This window comes from Leptonychotes weddellii, chromosome 6 (assembly GCF_054177405.1).
Source record: "Leptonychotes weddellii isolate Sample4059 chromosome 6, ASM5417740v2, whole genome shotgun sequence".
Classification (NCBI taxonomy): domain Eukaryota; kingdom Metazoa; phylum Chordata; class Mammalia; order Carnivora; family Phocidae; genus Leptonychotes; species Leptonychotes weddellii.
This window is the reverse complement of record NC_138374.1, coordinates 93403825-93421695: the sequence shown is the minus strand read 5'-3', so window position 1 is coordinate 93421695 and position 17871 is coordinate 93403825. Positions and strand designations below refer to the sequence as shown.

The following is a 17871-nucleotide window of genomic DNA, read 5'->3' as shown; positions in this document are numbered from 1 at the left end:
TATTGCAGAAGTAGAACATAAAACACGTGCTGGGCCCCTTTGGGAATCTCCCTCTCCCCCTGGCTTCCTTTCCCCGGTTTCTGGGGAAAGTTTCTGGACTCTCCAACAGAAGCTTCACATTGTTCCCATCATCTCATAATCCGGGGATTTGTCAGTCCTTGGTTGACATCAGATTTGGAATATTCCTCCCTTCTGTTCTTTTGTTCCCTCCAGCTCTCCCAACCCTTGCAATGGCTATGGCTCATTTTCTTATGGAGAAATGAAGGCCCAAAGAAGGGAGGAAAGGGACTGTCCTGAAATCACGTGGTAAGACTGATGATGTAGCCAATAGTAGGAGACAGGGGTCTGGACTTTGGGCTTCCTGCCACTTCAATCCCCAGACTGCCTCCACCTCCACGGTTATGGCTACATAGAACCAGACAGGGCCTGAGAGTCATTCCAACCAGAACTTATGGTCAACTCCGTCAACAGTGTCTGTCTACTTGGCAGGCTGGCAAAATGACAGAATCCTAGAAATACTGTTTTGTTTTTATTTTCTGTACTCTTTCCACCAGCTGCTATGAAATCAGACCATAAGGACAGGGCCAGCCCTGAGCAAAATTGAGAAGCAGATGACAGTTTAAAATCTCTCTTTTCAGTACCACTTTTTCTGTTTCTGGTACTCCCCATAACTTCCAGATGCCTATGCCAGGGTGCATTTAGCAGGGCCTTGGTCTATTTTTGAATACGAGAATAGTTCTGCTATAAAGAGTTGATAACAACTTAGGACATTTCTACTTCTATTCAATAGTTATTTACTATTTTAAAGAGACCCTCGGAGATAACCAAGACTTGAAGAAAATCTTTCCTAATGCTGGAATTTCAGACAACATGATAAGACATAGAGGAGTCATTATTTCAAAGTTATTGTTTTGAAACTAGCCTATTCCTTAGAGGGAGACTCCAACTCCCAGTCTTCATAAGTTGTTTGTGCCTATTCTTAGCTTTTGACCAAAAGCCGCCACCTAACCAGTTCTCAGAATGCCTCCCACTAAGAATCATCAGAGACAAGGTAATATTTTAATAAAGGCTATTTCTAGAATAGTCTAGTCATGCACCAATAAACCCCTCAATGAGACCAAGTCTGCGACCTTTTCATTTTTCCTCTGTAACCCCTCAAGAACAAATAGTTGAACAGACTCAAACAGCTAACTGTACCTCCCAAAGTAGACCTGTTGTTCACCAGGCCATCTGTCATTGGTCAAAAGAATCAAAATCCTCTCCAGCGATTCTCCTCCTTCCCTCTTATTTTATGGACAAATCATTCTGGGAAAAGGAAGTTAGGCAAGAAACCTAGGGAACAATTGAGCAGCTATAATTCTTTCTTTGCTTAAGAAACAAAAACAGATTCAATGTCAATTTGCTAAACTGCTTTGGGGAAGAAGATAATCAAATGAGTAGAAATGTAATACATATTTCATTTCTATAGTGCCTTTCCCAGCAAGAGAGAACACTTCCCATCATCCTGGAGTATTAAAAGCAAACCCTCTTCTAAAAACAAAAGAAGAGCCAAAACAAATGCTTTAACCTGTAGCCCCTAGAAAAAGAAAGGAAGGAGCTCTTCACTTTGTGAGGCTATCAAAAGGGAGGTGACTGAATGCTGTACATAGAAATGAGCAGGGGAAGGAGAGGCCTGGCATTGTAGAGTCCCAATCCAGGCAGAGGAGGAAGGGAAACGGTTGGCATTTCAAATCTTAGCTCCAAATAATTGAAGCACAATAGGAATTGGTAAAGCAGCAGCAATGAGGGTTCCAGAGAATAATGAAGCATGAAGCAGAATGACGGATAATAGAGATGGAATGATCCTATTACCAAGAGCAGGCTCACAAACTGATTACAGTGGGAATGGAATGCCAAGGCACTGAGCTGTGCTCTGGCTATGTGCCCCTGGACAGGGGTTTGGAGGCCTTATAATGTAGCCCCAGCTCTACCCCTAATCTACAGTATAACCAAGAAGAAATATTTTGACACTTGAGTCCCAACATCTCCCAAATGGAAAACACAGCCACTTCCTCCCAGAAATTCTCTGGGGATTTTAAAATCATAAAAGAGAAGTTCTATGGAAAAGTTGCTCTCTGTTCTACTGCATCCCTCTACCCCCAACCAAAATTCCACATCTATAGTGAATTCTCCAAGGACAACAGAGGGTGACCCAAAAATCTTCTGGACTTGACTCACTGATGAAGCTCTATCTTCTACTCTATCTTCTTGGTCAACAGATCTACATTTTCAAGAACTTTCTGAGGCAAAAGACATCTTTTTGTCACAGCACAGGGGTGCTATGAAGGGGGGGTCGAAAGAGATGAGGCAGCTAGGGTAAGTCGGCCTGAGATATAGCATTAGCCCAGCATATTACTAAAGGTCATAAGTTGCAGACAGGAAACTATGAGTTATTTGGTAATAGCTATGATTTTTCTCCCTGGATTATTTAGTTTTGCAGTCCCTGCTTTAGGAAACAGAATCTGAAGAATAGAGGCTACCCAGAGACAACAGAGTTGACTAAACTAGTACACATGTCCATAAATTTGCAGGTGTCCCTGCATCCTGAGGCATTCCCAACCAAACCAGATACACATTATTCTTTGATTACTCAGTTGTTGTTGGTTTTTTTAAAGATTTTATTTATTTATTTGACAGAGACAGACACAGCGAGAGAGGGAAAACAAGCAGGGGGAGTGGGAGAGGGAGAAGCAGGCTTCCCGCTGAGCAGAGAGCCCGATGAGGGGCTCGATCCCAGGACCCTGGGATCATGACCTGAGCAGAAGGCAGAAGCTTAACGACTGAGCCACCCAGGTGCCCCGATTACTCAGTTTTAAAATGACCTGATTCTCATCTTTACACAAGCATGGTTGACAAAACATGACAGGTATTTTAATTATGTACATGTACATTTTTATGTTAAGTATATGAGTGTCAGAAGCTGAACGCCAACTGATATCCATAATAGCAGCCTAGTAGTAAATGTTTTCAATGCAAAAGGTAAATTCTAAGAGTTGTTGCTTTGAATATAGAATCATACAAGAGCACAGTGTATGTGTTCATTATGTTTTCTTGATTCAGACTTCATGTGTTCACGTTTAGTTTGCTTTAAGTAAATAGAAAGATGCAGATTAATGCAGAAAAAGAAAAAGAAAGAGGAGAAAATCTGGGGATGACATTGCTCTTTACAAAAATATTTATCTTTTACTTAAAAAATAATACCCTTCTGAATGGCACAATCATTTAAAAAGCCAAATCATTTTAAAATGTAGTTCTATAAAAAATAAATAAATAAATAAATACAATGTAGTTATATAATTCATTACACATTAACCTTTTCCAAAAGATTGTCTTGTATAAAGTGAATATACATACACACATGCACATATAGCCACATTTTACTAGACCAAAATTGCTAAAACAATTAACTCTCAATTATCCAATATTATGAAAAGAATCAGAATACAAATTTTTTAAAGAATAGCCACGTTTTTTATTTTTAGATTTTATATGATTTTATGATTTTCCAGGAAACAGATATTACTGATTAAATTTCACTTTAATGAATAATAATTATAGTTGAGCCATGGAGAAGGTGGCTCTAAAGGTGGCTCAGGTTTGGAAAAATGGACTAGGGAAGAGAATATGGATGGATATGGATCATTACTAAAATGGATATGGTGTAACTAGATAATGGAGAGTTGAGGGGACATTTTCTAGTAAGACAGCTGCTTAGATAATCCACCTACTAAGAATAAGGAATTTCTATGAGAAGACGTTGCTCTTAGAATCTCTGTTCTTCCCTCATGCTTTTTTTCCAAATATAATTTGAGGGAGGGCAGCAGGGTTTCTTGGATGGTAGTAGACATGGATACATTTCTGAAACAATTTCTATTCTTATAATGGAACGTTCCTTTACTAAAAACAAATTTCTTGGATCCTAGTCTTAGTTTTGCTAATCTCAAATAAGGTGAATTTGTACACTCTGAGTCTGTTTGCTTAACTGAAAAATGATTCCTGGCACATTGTAGGCATTTAATAAATATTTTTGAATGATGAATGGTCCATCTCTTTCTATACAGAGACATACATGCACACACACACACACTCAAACCACATGCACACACACCATATAGAATAATTAGTTTTACAAATCAACTTACATGAAACTTTTCAAAAACTTTCTTCTACTTGAAGTAAAATATAGTAAGCATACACAAGGTATACACTCACACTCTCACACACATATCCATTGTATTAGACCTAAATTGTTACACGAATCTACCTTCAGTTATCCACAATGAAAAAAAGGATCAAAGCATGACTATATATAGTTAATGAGAAAGAATGAGAGTGAGAACAAGAGAGAGAAGAAAGAACTTAGGTTTCTACATGGATATTCATTTGAAATAATTAATATCATTCAATAGTAGATTGGAATACTTGGCGTTGATAAGCTATAGTTTAAGGTAAACCTCAGAACCCACAACAATTTTTTATTTATGAATATCTATTACTTGTTTTTTATCTCAATCAGAATGTATATTTATACTGAATAAGTTAATGAGGTATTTATACTTCATGTTTGCCTTGGACTTAAAATAAGTTCAAAACATTAAAAAAAGAAAATATGCATTTCTAGTTAGGTCGAATCTATTTAGAAGTTATACTGAAAAGTGGTCTGAAGATTAAAGCCAGGACCTTAAAGGAAATCTTAGCTGGAACATAAAAGGCAAAGAACAAAAATGGGATTTCTTCTGGGTTCCTTGACAAGATCTTTCCTGCCACTTTGCGATCCTAGAGATGCACCATGTAAATATTGCTCTTTGGCCCGTTAGTGTAATGTCACATGTTCCCAGTAGACGTAACTGGAGAGACTTCCAGGAAGAAGGGGCATCTCTTCTAGATTCCCATGTGTTTTCCTCTCCTGGCCTCTGCAGCACTTGACATCTGACAGGGCTTCAGTCCGGTGGTGCTCACGCTGTAAGGAGTTTCAGGGACACCCTGCACAGCTCAGCAAGGTCTACCAGCACTCTAGCTGGAGCAAGCCTCAAAGGCGACCCACTGATTGACTTCCCAGAAAGTTTCACCAGTGCCCAGTGGGTGACCTCCAGAAAGTGTCAGCAGCACCCCAAGGGCAGCTTTCCAGAAGTCCCAAGAGTGCCTGAGCAGGCAGCTTCCAAAGAAGCTTTGATCAGCACTCCAGTGGGTGGTTTCCTGCTTGCTGGCCCCAGACTCTAAAACCTCAGCAAACTTCTGTGTCATCCCTTGTGCCATCGCCAAACCCACTCTGATGAGATCCAAATCATAGCCTTAGGTGGGGAGCCTTTTCCACATTTGTTCCTTCCTCTGATACTCTTCCCTCACCTCTAAATGGAAAATGGAATGACTGCTCCCTTTATCCCCCATTCTTCTATTCATTAGGGTTCTCTTAAGTAGTTAATCCTTTGTAGTTCCCCTAAGTAGTTAATAGTTCTTTATATTAAACTCTCCCTATTCTAATTACTGTGTCCTCACTGGACCCCGACTGGCATAGAATGGACCTGTATGTGGTACCAGGAGATAGATTCACAAAGGTCAGATCTGGGGATCAGTTTGGTTGTACCTTTGGGCTTGAGTACAATGAGGAGCTCCTTGTCAATGGGAAATGGGATGCTAGCAGTCTATAACATGCAGTGGGATAAATAACAAGCATTACTTTTGGTTGATGGTGATGAAGAGCCAACTGGAAATACATACCCTGGGAACACAAGTGGTTGCTGACTTAATGGAAGCTGTTCTTTACACCACTGCTGAGCATGGCACAGCCGCAAAAGAGAAGAAAGCACGCTGAAGCCAGGAAGAGAAGCCCTTCCTCCTGTAGTATCTCTCCATTACCCACTTCTGACAAAGCTGAACACTGTGTCAGCTGGCAAAGGATAAATATCAATAAAATCCTGTTCTAGTATTTACACATGCACATGTTGAGAGTGACCTGAGAGCTGAGAAGCAAGAAACTGATCAGTGGCACACCTTGTAAAAAGAGGAATGGAGAAAAACAAAGATGAGCAATAGTGTGAAAGCTTATATGGGCGGTGCTCCTGCCTGGTGCCAGCATGTGCTATGCACTCCACACGTATGCTTCTCAGTTAATCTCACAAGAATGCTATGAGGTCATTTTCCCCTGCTTCCCACTTAAATTCCAACAGAAAAAATATGAAAACTCTTATCAGTATCAAAAACCAAGACGGACAGCTGGAATCTGTGAGGATTTCCTCCTGATTTCAAAATGTATTGGAGTTGAATTGAGAAACATCACTGGAAGCCAAAGCATGCATTTTTTTTCCTGAGGGGGGAAAAAAGCAAATAAGGAATAAAGCCATGCTAAAAGGAGAGAGGAAAAGGGTCATTCTTTCCTCATTCTCTGGCTTCTCTTGAGATTGGCAAACTGGGCACTGCGTTTCAGGGGTCACAGATCTGTTTTTTGTCCTTTAGTCCTCATCAGTACCACCCTTTCATTACTGACTTTAAGACTTCAGGTCAGGAAGTATGAGGGTCTTGGTCCAGTGGGGTGGGAGAGAGTGGGGGGCGAGGGAGAACCACTGGCAAAAGCCATGGAATCCTGGAAGATAAATGTCCCAAAGGTAAAAATACTACAGGGTCCTAAAGATACTAGAAGCTTGAGGACCATGAAATAAATTTTCAGAATAAACAGTGCCATGGAGCAATATGCCCTGGGCTCATTGGCAATGAAGATAGCAGAATGTTAAAAATAAATGAAAGGCAAGTATTTACCAAATAAATATAAACAGAAGGAAAGCAGGGATGGAAATTTAAATTCCAGACAAGGTAGAATACAAAGCCAAAAGCATTTAACAGAGCAAAAGGGTTGGCACAAGGTATGATCCTAATGAAGATAAAAGAGTCACAAGCAGTTATGCACCTAATTCTGTAACATCAAATTATAAAAAGCCAGAACTCTTTAAAATACAAAGAAAAGTTAAGGAAGCACAGTTGTTTGGGAGATTACACTGCAACCTGCTATGGAGAAGGTCGATGAAAAAATCAATAAGACAAATGTTGCAAAGAAACAAATAAGTGCAAATGTTGCAAAGAAAGGAGTGGTCAGAAGTTTCAACCATTGTAATCAGCCCATGCCCTGGAGAAGGAGATGATGTTCATCCTCAGAAGATTCAATGCTGGGGGATCTGTTGCATTTATCATCTTGTAGGAGTAGAGAAGTTACAATCAATGTTTCCATTACATTATGTTCATGTAACTAGAAGAACAAAATTCTGTTGTAGGAGAAATTACATGCCCATCAGCAATTCTTGCCTATTAGTAAATTCTTCTAAACTTGACTGTGTGAATTTCCAAAGTAGGTAATAAGAGTCCTGATTAAATTAGAGTCCTGATTATCTGGAAGCTAATTTCTCTCATTTACTCAAAGTAACCTATCAGTGCCTGGAGTATATCTCGGATACATTCTAAATCTCATTGCATTAATCACAAAAGTGGTTCCCACTTCCCAAAGCCATCAACACAATCCTGGCATGGTTGGGGGTCTGCCTGATTCTCTAACTCATGGGATGCTGTGGCAGGTTATGCAGGACCTTTACCTAAGTGGCTAGAGCTAGAAACAGCCAGAAAGAAGGAGTGAATTGAGCTCCAATTGAGCACCAGTGGCCAAAACCAGGAACACAAAACTTGGTTTTCAAGACTAATGGTTCATTATCAGTAGACTAAGCCCAAAGGGTCATAAACTGGTAGCCATCATAGCAGAACGAGAAACAAGATGAAGAGAGAGATCAAAGCTAAAGGGTCTAAGGTAAAGATGATAAACATCACTGGAGAGCCAGACAGGTTTATTGGCCTTCAGCTGAGATTCTGTGGGCCAGTTGGGCAGGTTTAAAGATGCAGAGCTGTAGGAGGGACAGGCCATTGGTCATTAATGGTTAAATACAGAGTGGATAATACATCCTCTACTGCCAGGCATCTGTCAGCTCTCCATTGCCTATTTTAGTATTAATGGAATTCAGGTCATAAGGGGTAAAAATGAGGTAGCCAGGAATCCCTCTCACTATGCCCAGAATTTGAGGGTTTCATATTATGATCTATCCACATCTACAACTGGGATTGATATAAAGATATAAAAAAATCTTCTATTTTTTGAGAGTACATAGGGATTCAGATTTTAAATCCGTTCACAAAGAAAATATATGAAATCTATTAGGTTCCCTGTGTATCAAAATTTACTATATTGCACTGATTTGCTGGCTGAGAAGGGAAGCCAATTTGCATGGCTCCTGTCAGTCACATGTGGTTTGGAAATGCTTGTGCATTCCACATACACTCTGTGTAAACTGGAGAATCATATCCTATTTCTACTGGTTTGCATGCGTGCATATAAAGCTTGTTTTTCCCACAATGCCAAATGAAAATAAGTGAACGAGCAGCAATGATCACAATTAATCTCCTTCTTTGTCAGAACTTCACAGCTGTGATGGTGAGGGGAATTCTTGTCCCTCAGGTCTGGAGAGGCTATGACTTCTACTTTTTCTGGTTTTCTTGTTTAGTTCTGTTCCATCCAGCATTTAGAGATAAAGTCTGTTACTATCATTCAACAGTGTTTCTGACACCTACTATGTGCCAGGCCGTCTGCTAGGTACTGAAAGATACCGCATGGAATTTCCACTAGAGAGAGTTCAAAACTTAGTGGAAAAGAACAACAAGTAAACAAATAGTTATCACCCAATGGGATAGCTGTTTCTGCAGAGTGTGGGTTATGTACAATGCCCTACGGAAACAGGCAAGGAGTTTGCCAAGATTTCACAGAAGGTGAATCCTGATGGTGAAGTATGAGTTGAAGTGAAGAAGGGCTGGAAGGTATTCAAGAAAGTAGGAACATAATGTGCAAAGACATGAAACTCATCAAGAACACATGTCTCCGGGACCTGAAAGAAATTCTGTATGGCTTGAGGCCAGAGGTAGAGCCAGTAAAGAAAATCATTTGAAAAAACCTAGGAGAGAGGCAATAATTCTAGTAAACAATGTTATTTTAATAGTCTACATTCCTGTGTTAATATTTGAAGATGTTTGCTCAATAAGAATACTTAAGAGTTTCAGACAAATGTTACTTCAACATTCAGACTCTATTCCTTATTGCTTTTCTCTTTCTAGCATTTACAACAACACCTGGCACACAATTAGTACTCAGTTAACAAACTATTACTACAGTATGTGGTAGATGGCCTCTTACATGGCCCCTAGTGATTCATGCCCTTCCCCTTGAAAATAGGCTGGACTTACTGACTCATATCTAATGAAAAGAATATGCCAGAAGTAATGGATTGTCACTTTCAACATTATGTTTTAAAAAGGCTATAACTTTTTTATGGCCTCCTATAGCTTTTGGGTGGCTTTTATGGCCTCCTGTAGCTTTTGGGCGGTGTTCTGTGTACTTACCCTCTCTGGCTCTTTTTCTCTGTTGGATCATTAGCTGCTGTATTATAGGATGCTCAGGCAGCTATGGAGAAGCCCACATGGTGAAGAACTGAACGACGCCTATGTGAGCATGCCTATTGCTAGTACCAATGTGAGTGAGCCTGGATGCAGATAATCTGAGGCCTGCCAACCACCACATGGGTGAGCTTGGAAGTGAAATTTGCAGCTCCACTTGAGCCTTAGGTTGAGGTAGCTTTGGTCAACAGCTTGATGGCAACCTCATAAGAGACTCTAAGCCAGAAGCACCCAGCTAAGTTGCACCCAAATTCCTCACTCATGGAAACTGTGATAAGCCACTAAATTTTGCTATAATTTGCTATACAGCAAAAGATAACTGATATACTACACACTACTGTCTACTCCCAGTCCCTATTCAAATCTCGGTTTCTGGTATACCTGGTTTGGGCATGGTGGTATCAAATCTCCTATTTGGTGATTGAGCACTGCCTGGAAGCTTTTGTGACTGGGATCCTAATTGCCTGAAACCTCACTCCTTGAGGGAATGAACTCTGTTACCTATAGTCCCACTCCATTGACTAGACCACTCATAGAATGAGTCCAGCCCACCTGCAGCACACACCATTGTATGGCCTGCTCCCTCCTACCTTCGGGCCACCCTTGGGCACACCAACACTATAAAGTACAATCCCTCTACTAGCTGAGGCAGAGAGTTCAGGAAACCTCTATCTAGATGATGACAATCACAGATGTCCACAGAAAGACCTATGTAGATAATATATTCCTGATTTCCATATGTAACTCTAATTGATTATATGACATGCCTTGAAAACTAATTGTGAAACTTGCTGTATACACTGTCCAGGTGGGAACAAGTGGAAAAATATACATTGCTTAGGGAACATTGAGTTTTTGGCAAAGAATTTTTGGCAGTTTATATAACCATGTTGATTTGAAGGCAGTGGTTTTATACGTAAAAAAGATTTTAAGACCTTGTAAAGATGTTAAATATTTACATTAAAAAAATTATTCTCAGTTAAGAAAAGAAGAGCAAAATGTAAAACCCAAGTGTACCTTCTATGAGTTGTTCTTTGCTTGTTTCTTATGTCTTTTTAGTAGTTTTTAGACCCACTTTTTAGTTAGTGATTAAGCACCCACTGAAAACAAAATGCTATATATGAAAATGATAGTAGTACCTCACAACCACAAGAAAAAGAAAGAAAAAAAAGGAGAAAAGGGACTTTGTACCTCTGTCCCTGATGATTTTGCCCCTCATGCTCTGGGATGCACTTATTAGGAGTTGAAGGACTTATGTGGGAAGATGTCCTTAGAGCCACTGCTGAGATGCCCACCAATGGGGATGAGAAATTCAGCAGCACTGAGGTGGTATGGTGGGAGAGGACAGTCAGGTGATGGGTCACATTGATAACCAGTGGGTTATGCTGGCACGACAGCTCATATGTTCCTGAAGAGAAATAAGGAGATGAATAATACTGTAAGTCATTCATATAGCACTGTGTTCCATACCTAGCATTCCTTTTATCTTCTCAACAGCTGTGTACTGTAGGCAAGGTCCCAAACAATGTCAGAGTCAGATGCCAAGCTGATTTTGGGGTCTATTGAATCATCCTCTAGTGGCCCTGAAGGGATCACTGTCAGACTCACCAAGAGAGTGGTTGTTCCCACTGACATCGGTCAGGTGAACAGTCACTGTCGGCCGCTGATGTTCTCTGAGTACTGGGCCATCAGATGTCAAGAAAACGAAAACTGCCGTGGCCACTCCTGGTCTACTGAAACACACCTAGGCGTAAGCACATATATGTGTGAGTCATCATGTCCACCGGGCTAGCAATGTGTTACACTATTTTTACACTTATGAGAAAAATATGGAGTAGGCACAAAAAGATAGCCGAGGTTACACCAAAAATCAAAATCAGATGAAAAAAGATAACTTTCAGCTACTGAATGTCCCACATTTTTCTGAGATTTTCTTTCTTTCTTTCTTTTTTAACCTCAACTGTTCCTTTTTTCACTTGGACCTGTCTTTCTTTAAATTTCTCAAGAAGATCAATGAAAGAGACCATTGCTGGAGACAATAAATTACTGCATAGCCAGTCAAGCTTATCTCCAAAGTGGGAGAGAAGCGGACAAGAGACACCAAGCTAACATTCTGTTGTGAACTGGCATAGTTCAGAATGTAGTTCATCCTTCCCCATCTTCCTGTCTTCCCCCTAAACATTTTATCTGAACCTCTCAGCATGTGGAGTATGACATGAGAGGCAACTTCAGTGTCTATTGTTTCTGAGACTAGAAGCTGCCAAACTGTTTATTCTCATGCATTTCTGCTGGTGCCCCCAAGCATATATACGCTACCCTACCCATGGCTGAAAATAAGCCAACACTGAGGGACAAGAAATTCAGTTATTTGTAAGCAATATTCCTAGATGCTTAGGATGATGAACAATAAAACAGTCTTTCGGGGTGCCTGGGTGGTTCAGTCGTTAGGCGTCTGCCTTTGGCTCAGGTCATGATCCCAGCTTCCTGGGATCGAGCCCCACATCGGGCACCCTGCTCAGCGGGAAGCCTGCTTCTCCATTTCCCACTCACCCTGCTTGTGTTCCCTCTCTTGCTGTGTCTCTCTCTGTCAAATAAATAAATAAAATCTTTAAAAACAAAACAAAACAATAAAACAGTCTTTCAAAGCAAACCATGGGAGTTTTGTCCCTAGAAATCCTTTAATATAAAAGAAAACATCTTTGAGATTGGGAGATGACCTGGACAGCTTATGTCCCACACAGAAATTATTTGATGTAGTAATTCTAGCTTTATTTTATGTCCTTTAGCTCAGTATTACTCTTCATTTCTGTTGAGAGTAAATCTCTACGTTACTTGGTATTACATGGTTGCTACATTATGAGATTCTGGAGCTGGACCTTACAATGTTCTCTGTGCCTTTCTATAGATTTTATCTGGTTCTGAGGGTGACGAAGCTCCAGGAAAACAATCCTCAGGGTTAAAGAAGGGTATATCTAATGGTAGAAACCTCTTCTAAAAATGGGGAGGAGAAGGGTAAAACATATTTTCCATTTTACCAAGAATTCTTCCTTGTGTGCAGGCTGATTTTTCCTGAGTCTTGGTGGTGTGTTTATAGAGTGTCCGTTTGCACTGCTGGCTTAATTAGGGTGATTTTATGATTTGCAGTGGTCAATGCAACACAGCTCTCCCTTCTTCCTCTCCTCCTTTGAGGGAAAGGCCAGCCACACTCTCTTTTTACAGTGTCTTTTTCCCTTCGTTTCATTTCCCCTCTTTGAAGTAATAAATATTCCTTTATAACTTAAGAAGTATCCAGACCCATAGGTTACGGCTTGCAATACGAGGTCCTTTGTCCCTGACTGGATGAGAGCTAGACATGAAACATACCATAAGGTAAACAAGAGCCTAACGCAAAGTCCTCAACTGCAGCAGCAAAGGACATCAAAGTCCCTTGGGAACTCCCACAACCTCTTCCTTTTCCTACACCACAAAAGAGACCTGAGTACTGGAAGAAAATTCTGGGTTGTTTCCTGAGTCAGGAACAGACGGAGTCCAAACAAGTACATGGTGGCTTTACCCCAGTAGGCCTCAGACTTGAAGAGTGGGGTGGGTTCAACAAGGAACAGGAGCTCTGAGTCTTCCCACCTTCTGTTGGGTCTCAAAATAGACACCACCCACCTGAGACAAATTAGGAGGGGTTGGTCTTATGATGGTGTGGATTTCTCTGTCCTGAGGTCCCCTGCCCAAAACCTCTAGCTCATTTTGCATCTCCTGGCAATGTGCCTCCTTGCTCTAAGGGTCTTTGAACCAAATCCCTTTAAACCTTACAGCCTGCTCCAGGTGGCAGCGCCTCTGTGCCGTGATCTGTGGGAAAGGCTATGCCAGGATTTCAAGGCCATGGCTTCAGCAGGAAACCACAGGTAAGACTCACAAAAAAAAACACAGGCCCAGGAATGTTGGGATACACAAAGCAAAAAGAGACAAGGGTTTGATCAAGGTACAGGACACTGAGTCTGTGGCATTTCCTCTCATAGTGCTATGGGAGATGTAACGGAACTTTGTTCTCAGCTGAATACTGAATATGCCCCACAACCGCAACCAGACACAAAGAAAGTATGAACTCTCATATGACTTTTGGAGCTTCTAAAGCAGAGACTAGTTCGAATCCACACATATCTGAATATCCAATCTGAGCCAGGATGAAAAGAACCAAGTAAGTTCACCATTCTGGAGAGAGGGTTGGCCAGGCGGAAATCTCAATTCAACTCTTAGCTCCATCTCTACTAACTGGTTAAGGCTGAGCAATCCATCCCTCCTGTCTGAGCCTAGGGTTCCTCTTTTGCACATCTGAAACAGAGAGATACTACCTATTTCTTGAAGCTAGTATGAGGATTAAATGAAATCATGTAAAAGCACACAGGACAGTGCCTGTCATCTAGTAAGAACTCAATGTTCATAAATTAATTCACAAAATAATTCTTATTTCCAAAGAGAAATATTTTTTTATTTTGTTTACACTTCAGGAAGAAAGGGTAAAGAATAAAATTTAAAAATTAAACACAAACTGTATATTTTGGTGTATAGAGAATTATGCTTTTCTAAAACCTATAGGCTAAAAAATTTCATCTATGCTATTTTAAATCAGCATTTGTGGAAATGTGAATTGGTATTCCAGGTTCTACCTCTAGAGACATTGGCAATATCCAAGGCTTTTGGTATAGAATATATCTCTAGTTTATAAATGGAATCTATGAAAAATATATTTAATATACATAACTCTTTTACTAGACTTTTCAGAAAATTCAGTTCAATGTGTGTTTATCAAAACTTTTGCTGTACATATATAGACAAAAAACTTCTAAAATTGACAGTATAATTAGCACACTAAGAGTTTATTCCTTATTTAAACAAAGATGATTATTTTTATTGAAGTATAATTAACAGTGTTACATTAGTTTCCAGTGTACAACTGGATTCTATAATTCTATGCATTACTCAGTGCTCATCACAATAAGTGTAGTCACTATCACCAGACAACATCTTTACAATCTTATTGACTATATCCCCTATGCTGTACTTTTCATCTCTGTGACTTACTTTGTAACTGGAAGTTTGTAACTCTTACTGCCGTTTATCCATTTCACCCGTTCCCTCACTCACCTCCCCTCTGGCAACCATGTTTGTTCTTTGTATTTAAGAGTTGGTTTTTTAGTTTGTCCCTTTTTTTTCTTTGTTTCTTCATTTGTTTTGTTTCTTAAATTCCACATATGGTATTTGTCTTTCTCTGACTGGCTTATTTCACTTAGCATTAAACCCTCTAGCTCCATCCATGTTGTTGCAAATGGCAGGATTTCATTCATTTTTTATGACTGATAATATTCCACTCTATATCTATTATCTATCTATCATCTATCTATCATCTATCTATCTTCCTACCACATCTTCTTTGTCCATTCATCTATTGATGGACACTTGGGTTGCTTCCATGTCTTGGCTATTGTAAATGATGCTGCTATAAACATAGGGGTGCATATATTTTTTGAAATAGTGTTCTCATTTCCTTTAAGTAAACACTCAGTAGTGGAATTACTGGATTGTATGATGTTTCTTTCTTTAATTTTTTGAGGACCACCATAGTGTTTTCCACAGTGTCTGCATCAATTTGCATTCCCACCAACAGTGCATGAGAGTTCCATTTTCTCCACATCCTCACCAACACATGTTCTTTCTTGTCTTTTGATTGTAGTCATTCTGACACGTGTAAGGTGATACCTCACTGTGTTTTTGACTTGCCTTTCCCTGATGATGAATGATGTTGAGCACCAAAGATGATATTTTTAAAAGTTATTCTTCCCACAGCTACATCACAGCTATTTTAATATAATATTATAGCCTGGGCGCCTGGGTGGCTCAGTTGGTTAAGCAACTGCCTTCGGCTCAGGTCATGATCCTGGAGTCCCGGGATCGAGTCCCGCATCGGGCTCCCTGCTCGGCGGGGAGTCTGCTTCTCCCTCTGACCCTCCTCCCTCTCATGCTCTCTGTCTCTCATTCTCTCTGTCTCAAATAAATAAATAAAATCTTTAAAAAAAAAAATTATAGCCCACACTATTTTCACTTTATACAAAACACACAGTGAATTTTATGTTCCTGGATATAAAAGATAGTTATGGGCTGGAACAGAGACTTCGGCAACATGAAGCGCTATTTATTCGACCCCATGCCACTTTTGCCACTACAGTGTGATACTCCTCTCATCACCACACCAAATGCATTATGTGAATAGCTTCCCCTTCCAGACAAAGAGCATCAAATGCACCTCCTGGGGAACTACTCAGATCTGAAATGAGCAGCAGGCATGCCCCAAGAGAAAAATTCAAGATGCTAAGAGGTCAAGGGGATTATTAGCTTCGTGTGCAATGTTTTATTAGTCATAACAAGGAGATTGCATTCATGTCTTACATTGGCAATATAAAATTAATTTGAACTTGGCTCTTATGAAGAAAAACTATAGCTAGATGTTAGAAAGGAGACAGAATCTTTTAGAAAAGCAAGTGATTCTCAGGACTGAGGAATGGTCTCAAGTTGGAGGATTGCCAGTGAAATTAGCTCATTGAATCCATTGCAAAATACTTTGAAACAGAAACACAGATTGGAGAAATAGATAGATAGATGATAGATAGATAGATAGATAGATAATTAGAAAAATAGATAGTAGATACTGACTGACATACAGATGTGGAAAATCAGTCCATCACACTCAATGGCTTTTTCATCCAAGGCCTGCCCATTAACTACTGGATGGAACTTCTGGCCACTGGTGAGGGGTAAGATTGAAAGAATGTTCCCCTAGTGAAGAACTGTTTGGGCTTAAGAAATCCCTCTTCAATCTGCCTACTGGGTACAGACACACTCACTCAATATACTCCCAAGCCAAGTATTTCAACTTGCAGGTCATCCTTTGTGGTGGTCACTGGATAGCAGATCCTGAAACTATACCACAAACTTGAAAAGAATCTTCTCTGAGGTTTTAAATGCTTTTGGTTAGTTACTGGGTTGTTATTTTTTTTCTGTGCCTTTCCATTTTCACTCATCTATGGCACATCCTGATTCCAGAGAGAAAGGGAAGGCCCTTGAACAGGAGAAAGTGAGCAGACATTATATTCTCTTTGTATAGCACTTAACAGTGTGCCAAGCATGATCACATGCTTTGCTGAAGGCTCCATAAAGTTCCTTGGGTTTTCATTCCTATCTGAGATTTTTGTACTATAATATCCCCCAGGATACAAAGATTATATTATAGAAGTGAAAAGTAGGTTCTGAGGAGCTTAAGTGACTTCCTCTACCAAATGCTAAAGAGGTAGGAATTTGGGTTTTCCAACTTCAAGTTGTATATTCTTTTGATGACCCAATTCTTAATTTGGGGTGAGGAGGAAGTCACAGATTCCTTAGAAAATTTGCTGACACTCATAACCTCTATTTCCCCCAAAATGAAGTCACATAAACACTTAGGCATAAAAGCTTCATACAGACTGAGGAGCAAGATGGCGGAGGAGTAGGAGACCTGGATTTTGTCTGGTCTCAGGAATTCAGCTGAATAGGGATCAAACCATTCTGAACACCTACAAACTCAACAGGAGATTGAAGAAAAGAATAGCAACAATTCTCTGAACAGAAAAGTGACCACTTTCTGGAAGGTAGGATGTGCGGAGAAGTGAATCCGAGGCGATATTCGGGAGGATAGATGGCAGGGGAGGGGGCCTCTGTCGGCCGCTGCTGGCAAGTGATAGAGCCGCGGAGCACAAAATTGGAACTTTTAGAAGTCTGCTCCACTGAAGGACATCACTCCAGTGGCTAAGCAGGGGGTGGAAACCTCATGGGACGGTGTGGTCTCAGGACCCTCAGGGTCACAGAAAGACCGGGGGTGCCTGAGTGTGGCAGAGCTCCCAGGTATCAGAGCAGGGAAGCCGGCTGCAGAGACGGAGTCGAGGCGTGGGCTCTCAGCTCGGGGTTGCCATAAACCATGATCTGCAGCACAGTCGGCCACTGCTCCTCCAGCAGGGACCCAACAAGCGGCAGATCCGGGGAGACTCCCCTTCCTCCCCTGGGAGGAGTGGCACGGGAGCGAACCACAGGGATCTGCTGGGTTTGGAGACCCCACACCGAGTCGGGTGTCAGAGATAGAAACACTCGGTCACAGGCCAGGTGAGCACGGAGTGCAGCCAGAGACCGGGGAGACGGGAGTGACTGACTGCTTTTCTCTGGGGGTGCACTGAGGAGTGGGGCCCCGAGTTCTTGGCTCCCCAGGGGCAGAGATTAGGAAGCCGCCATTTTCACTCTCGGCCTCCAAAGCTGTACGGAAAGCTTGCACGGAACAAAAGC

At 40.8% G+C, this 17871-nt stretch overlaps 1 protein-coding gene across 2 annotated transcripts in view; it reads right to left on the bottom strand.

Moving 5' to 3' along the window:
• The window catches only part of PAPPA2 (pappalysin 2), a 252615-nt gene that overhangs the window by 88118 nt on the left and 146626 nt on the right, over positions 1-17871 (bottom strand). For both annotated transcript variants that reach the window (XM_081824648.1, XM_081824649.1), the window contains 2 exons: positions 11125-11260; positions 10708-10924 (listed from right to left, as the gene is read on the bottom strand). In XM_081824648.1, the coding sequence (XP_081680774.1) occupies positions 10708-10924; positions 11125-11260 (353 nt within the window). The remainder of the gene's footprint in view (positions 1-10707; positions 10925-11124; positions 11261-17871) is intronic.